The sequence below is a fragment of the Odontomachus brunneus genome, unplaced genomic scaffold, assembly GCF_010583005.1.
Source record: "Odontomachus brunneus isolate Ranch 3 - 2012 unplaced genomic scaffold, Obru_v1 Obru_scaffold_201, whole genome shotgun sequence".
Taxonomy (NCBI): Eukaryota; Metazoa; Arthropoda; class Insecta; order Hymenoptera; family Formicidae; genus Odontomachus; species Odontomachus brunneus.
The window spans coordinates 556,595-562,902 of NW_022639651.1; the positions used below are offsets into that span (position 1 = coordinate 556,595).

The following is a 6,308-nucleotide window of genomic DNA, read 5'->3' on the forward strand; positions in this document are numbered from 1 at the left end:
AAAGCCAATAAAAGCTTAAGCTTAATACAAATTTTGAAGAGAATAATATTTTTTCACTACAGCTCGTAAATGAATAAAAATGTAATATACTAAACAATACAATTTAAATGCAAAAACAGGATAAGTTTAGCAATTCTTGGCAAATTCTTCAGATATTAATAAAACGTCAGTTTCAACAAAAAATCTGACAGTAGACTAGAATAATAAGATGTATGTATATATTCTCTCTTTCCGTATTATCTCTACTAAGTTATTTAAATGGCATATTATAGGTAATCTTGAGAACACAACGTATCCTTATTTTAGTATAGTATACAATGATTACAGTGTATAAAATCAAATGTCTTCAAATGTCAGATAAAGTACAAAATATGTTTCTTTTTCACATACTAGTGCTATAATTTACTTACAAATGTTTGTGCTTATTGAAAATTATTTATTCATTTACTTCACTATCAATTGTTCCATTAATTCAGTTCAAATTAACGAATAAATTTTGCTCTATGTTATTTCAAAATACTTTATCCTATACAAAATTTATGTGTAAGAGGCTTTAAATCAATTATTGTCTGAGCAAACGTAATATACAAAGGCAAGCATCGTATTATATCGTATAAGATGTTTGACGCAACGCATACGTTGTTCATGTGCAAGTAGAACTTGTCAAACTGAATGGAAAAGTGTACCATTTTGCAAACAATCACGACAACTAGTGAAGTATTAATTAAGGAAAATTAGAACGAATGAGCACGTGTCATTGTGGTAAAGTTTCATTCAAAAACTTCAGTGAACTATTCAGTTATACCTGAATACGAGCGGACATATGCGTTGCGTCAGATATTTTATATATTTGCAGAAAAAAGTTCACTGAAGTTTCTGAATTTACTGAAAATCTCTTGGCAACGACTGATATGTATTGCTGGACAGTGAAGATGTCCAGTATTACTGGCACTGCTGAGAGATTGTCAAATTCAAATATCTTGGACGAGATTTTGCTTAAAGAGCTCGTCTCATCATATAACATGCACTGATTCGCAAATTATCTTTAATTAATATCTCCTTACTCTTTAGTGCTGCTGATATTTTTCATTAAAAGTTTTTTTTCTTAAAAATTTTCCTACATAAGTAACATATACATGGCGCAGAATTTTGAGATTTGTGCAAAGCCACAAAAATGGCTTTCCCGACAGTCTAAGTTAATTATCATAGTTGTTTGCATAATGATATATTTTTCTCTCAGTTTGATATCTCGGTTCTACCTGAACACGAACGGACATATGCGTTATGTTAGATATTCTGTATATTTACAGAAAAAAGTTCACTCATCTCATTATCAAGCAAATAAAATTAATCGTAAACCATGTATTGCATGTATATTACGTAAAATATTTCAAATTTCACACATTTCTTGCGAGAACGCCTTTCGACAAGTAACAGCGATGTGCGTATTTTTTTCGTATTTAAATTACGACTAGTATATGCGTGCGCGCGCCTGCATAGTTGTGCGCGATAACTCGGAAATTTATAGGATCAACACAATTTTTATGTTTATTGTAGTCAATGTATAAATATAAACCTCAAAAAATATTATTTCTTTCGTTACGTATAAATCACGCAATACTATCAAACAGTTGACAGATGCTGTTACACAGATATTTAGTGTTGCGAGGAGTAAAGACGTTAACAGTGAAAACGTACTATACAAGCACGCTTGGAGATTAAATGAGAAGCGTATATGCACGCACGATCGTCCATAGAAACATTCAGCATTTAAGCTTATTTTACAATTTTCCATTGTGAACATTGACATTACACATTACAGATAGTATGTTCCTCATGCTTAACAAAAAATGGGTTTAGAATAATTGTGTGCTATATTTTGAAGAGAAGTACTCGACAAAGTAAGAAAGAACAGAGAGATTTATATAAATTGATTTTCTTGATTTTGAAAATATTCTTCCAATTTATAATAATGTTTGTGGACATAACTGATATAGAAAATAAGTAAAATATAAAAAAAATATCTTTTCCTTTATATTGAGTATATAAAATAGCGCGTAAAATTATTTATGAACGTAGTGCTGAATCAATATTTGCTGCAGTCAATATTTTATATATAGATAAAATCCTTAATGTGTATATATATATATATACACGCGCGCACACGCGCACGCGTACGCACGCACGTATACACACATGCGTGCACGCGCGCATACACACATATACACACATATACAAAGTCAAATGTTGTTCAGTCATATCGTGCAACATTAAATATCAGTAAAAAATAAAATTTCTCAATAGAAGCTGATGTAACTACAGATAGAGTACTATAGATAGATACATGATATATATACATAATTATGATTACTATGCAAGACAGGCGACATGAAAGTAAGTAGGAAACTTAAATTATTTTATACAGGCAATTATTAATATCTTTAAATGCCTTCGCATGCAGATCACATAAATATTTATACTTCTTTACAAATCTATTGTTACTAGGTGTTAAATAAATATCTAGATAAAAATTCAGCGTATTCTTTTTTAGCTGTAGGTTTCTGATACTGTACTTTTTAATACTGTAGGTTTCTGATATCTTACTCCTGCTTATTTTCATAAATATAAAAAAATTATATGCAGCTAATATTGCAAAAAAAAAGTTAAATTCGAAATATCATATATTTAAGTGAAAAAATTTGACAATCAATTTCTCACCTAGCTCAAATAGATTTTATAAATGCTTGAATCTTGCAACATCATGATTATTTAATAAAAACAATGCATGAATATCAAGAATTAGCAATAGATTGTAGATCGTTTTAATGCATTGATAAATATTGATTAGATATTATGCATTTGTGGGCATAAAATTCTCATTTGTACTATATGTATATCAGTTTGCTAAATGGAGCCTTAGTGAATTATATTATTTAGTAGATAAATAAAACGATCTAAGAATCTGGCTGTAAAAAGAATCTAAAACATATCTCCAAATATTGTGCTAATAAGATAAACATGTTACAATTCAAGGGGTACATCCCCGTAACTAACCTCCTGTAACAAGTCCTGAGCAGCAATGGCTTTCAAAACATTCTTCTTGCTAGTTTCTTGAATTTCACCACCAACAAGTAATTCATCTAATATAAAGTATGCCTTCTCAAAATTGAAAATTATATCCAACTCACATACCTAATAATATCAATATCATTAAAATCAGTTAAAATTGCTAAAAACATTTCTGAACTTACAATTTCAAATTATACTTACACTGCCGAAATACTTATCCAGCAATTCAACATATCGATGTATAATTTCTAAAGTAAGCAATTCATTGTCATTTTGCTCAATTGCACAACAAAAATATAAACTTGCATATCTGAAAGTACAAATACAGAATTTTATGAGTGAACCTGAGAAGACTTTTTACAGCTATATTGCATGACAAGATAACATAGGGATTATTGCTTGTCAATGACATACCTCTTGTAGACAACTTTGACATCCTTCCATTCTAAGAAACTCGACATTTTGGGCTTACGTGCGAGTATTGTGGTTATTAATTCACGTGTAATTTTTTTCTTTAATTTATCCGGATGTGCGACATACCATTTTTGTAAGCGAAGCTTTCCTTGACGGCTGAACAGTAACATAAATTGCATCTGCAAGCGACGACAATTATCGATGACATTTCTTTCATCTTTGACGGTTTGCATATCACACATACGATATATGCGACTTACCATATTGTTTTAGACTTTATTATTTCCTGTCTTTTACAATTAGCACTACGCGTAATTAGATGATAATTAACAGCACTCGTATTACTTATGAGCACAGATTTAACCGAGCCGAACCTAACAGCGTATGCATGAACGATTATATCGACATCTTGGATCCATGAATGTCCATGAACCAGAGAATTTATGGCGAATTTGACACTAGCTTGGTTTACATCGTGCACTTGATACGCGTGCTATATAGTAACTTTCTATTAAATAATCTTAATATTGACAATGCATATCAACGATGACGCATTCAATCGATACAATAAGTCTTCTTGATCAGTATTATACCAGCTTAATATACCGTTATTTATATACATCGTCGATATTAAGATTATCTAATAGAAAATTACTATTTAACACGCGTATCAAGTGCACGATGTAAACCAAGCCACTGGGTGCACCAGTGTGTGTTGGTGAACACTTAATGGTTCCTGCACACAGGACACGGTAATGCTTGCCGTACGGCGGAAGTTCACGCGACAGCCAATCTATATGCTGCTTTCCGTAATAACCTTCTAGCTTTTAAGGAAAAACAACATATTGATTGGCTGTCGCGCGGACTTCCGCCGCGCGGCAAGCATTACCGCATTCTGTGTGCAGAAGCCATTAAGCTGGTGGCACATAGAAAACTTAAGCAGTAAGACGTAAGCAGTAAGCAAATTGACCAATCACAGTCATTGATTCTTCTTACGGTCCAAGAATCAACGACTGTGATTTGTTAATTTGCTTACTGCTTACGCTTAGGCTGAAGTCTCTTGACATGTATTTTCCGCGTACCGCGTAACCAATAAATTGCGATGTTTAGTATTTCTGTTGGAACTTCTAAAAGAATAGAAATATGTGATTGGTTACGCGTTACGCGTAAATACGTGCCATGGGACTCCATCCTTACTGCTTAAGCTGGTGGCATATAGAAAAACTTAAGCAGTAAGCGAATCAGCCAATCACAGTCGTTGATTCTTGGACCGTAAGAAGAATCAATGACTGTGATTGGTCAATTTGCTTACTGCTTACGCTTAGGCTGAAGTCTCTTGACATGTATTTTCCGCGTACCGCGTAACCAATAAATTGCGATGTTTAGTATTTCTGTTGGAACTTCTAAAAGAATAGAAATATGTGATTGGTTACGCGTTACGCGTAAATACGTGCCATGGGACTCCATCCTTACTGCTTAAGCTGGTGGCATATAGAAAAACTTAAGCAGTAAGCGAATCAGCCAATCACAGTCGTTGATTCTTGGACCGTAAGATGAATCAACAACTATGATTGGTCAATTTGCTTACTGCTTACGTCTTACTGCTTAAGTTTTTCTGTGTGCCACGGTCCTTATGTTTTTCTATGTGCCACTAGCTTAAAGGTCGTTCTACATTAGTTGTCGAATGCAACTCTTGTTGTGACAGCCAATTAGAAGCGTCAATAGCACCATTGATGCTTCTGATTGGCTGTCGCAATAAGAATTGCGTCTACTTGCGATCGGTTTGCAATTAAAGTAGAACGACCTTAACATTTGCATTGCGATTATTGAACACTTTTCCCACTCTTTTCTATTGAGCCAATAACCGTCCATCTTTTATCCTTCTATGTGGTCTCATTCTCACTTATAGGAAAATTTCTATGTAGCCATATAGTAATATTATATATATGCGCATCCCTAACCCACTAAAAATCGAGAATCAATTTCCTACTAAAATAATCGATACACGCCAAAATCGCGTAAAAAAGAATCGATTAAATAAAATCGATTTTTGTGAGGAAAAAATCGATAATAGCATCTGGAGAATAAGCTCCTAAAGTTTGAAATCGAAATTTGTAGCTAAATGTCCCTATAGTGTATATAAGGGCTATCGCACACAAATTGACATAACTGCATATGCATAGCATAAGACCGTATGTACCAATGAGCATCGAGTATTAAGTCGCCATATTGGTGTTCGATGCTTAATATTCGATGCTCATTGGTTCATACGATCTTATGCTATGCATATGCAGTTATGTCAATTTGTGTGCGATAGCCCTAAGTGACGCGCTCCAAACGGTATCGAGCGCAGGTATACGACCGCGCGCGTGAACTCTTTACTTTTCGGTCCCTTGACACCACAGACTTGCTATTTGGACACTAGATGGCACAACTGACGAGGAAAAGTAATAATTTGTGCTCGTGTAACAACTGTTTTTGAAAAAGTAACGTGTCCGAGCCAACAGTTGAGAGGCAGCGTGCTCTTCATACACTATTTTTCTTACCGTGCAGTAGTTTTACGTTGTTGTTGTGCATTATATTTGCAAAAAATGAGTCGAAAAATAGATAAAAATGAACCGAACTATCGTCCAAGCCGCCCTCATCGTCGGCGACCCCCAGGTGAATTTATACAAGACACTGAAGAAGAGGTGTCTTTATAGAAATATACTAAGAATCATTGATAATTACTTATTTTTAATATTAAAAATACTGAATAATAAGTAATTATCAATGATTCTTAGTACGATATTTCTATAAGGATGCCAAGCGACGCCGACGCCAGA

At 33.7% G+C, this 6,308-nt stretch overlaps 1 protein-coding gene across 4 annotated transcripts in view; it reads right to left on the reverse strand.

The window, feature by feature from the left end:
* The window catches only part of LOC116852087 (AP-1 complex subunit sigma-2), a 12,682-nt gene extending 8,761 nt beyond the window's left edge, over window positions 1-3,921 (reverse strand). For all 4 annotated transcript variants that reach the window (XM_032832101.1, XM_032832099.1, XM_032832100.1 and 1 more), the window contains exons 1-4: window positions 3,744-3,921; window positions 3,484-3,662; window positions 3,271-3,379; window positions 3,055-3,192 (exon numbers count right to left, since the gene is read on the reverse strand). In XM_032832101.1, coding sequence (XP_032687992.1) covers window positions 3,055-3,192; window positions 3,271-3,379; window positions 3,484-3,662; window positions 3,744-3,746 — 429 coding nt within the window. In that variant the 5' untranslated portion in view covers window positions 3,747-3,921. The remainder of the gene's footprint in view (window positions 1-3,054; window positions 3,193-3,270; window positions 3,380-3,483; window positions 3,663-3,743) is intronic.
* Between the last annotated feature and the right edge of the window lie 2,387 nt (window positions 3,922-6,308).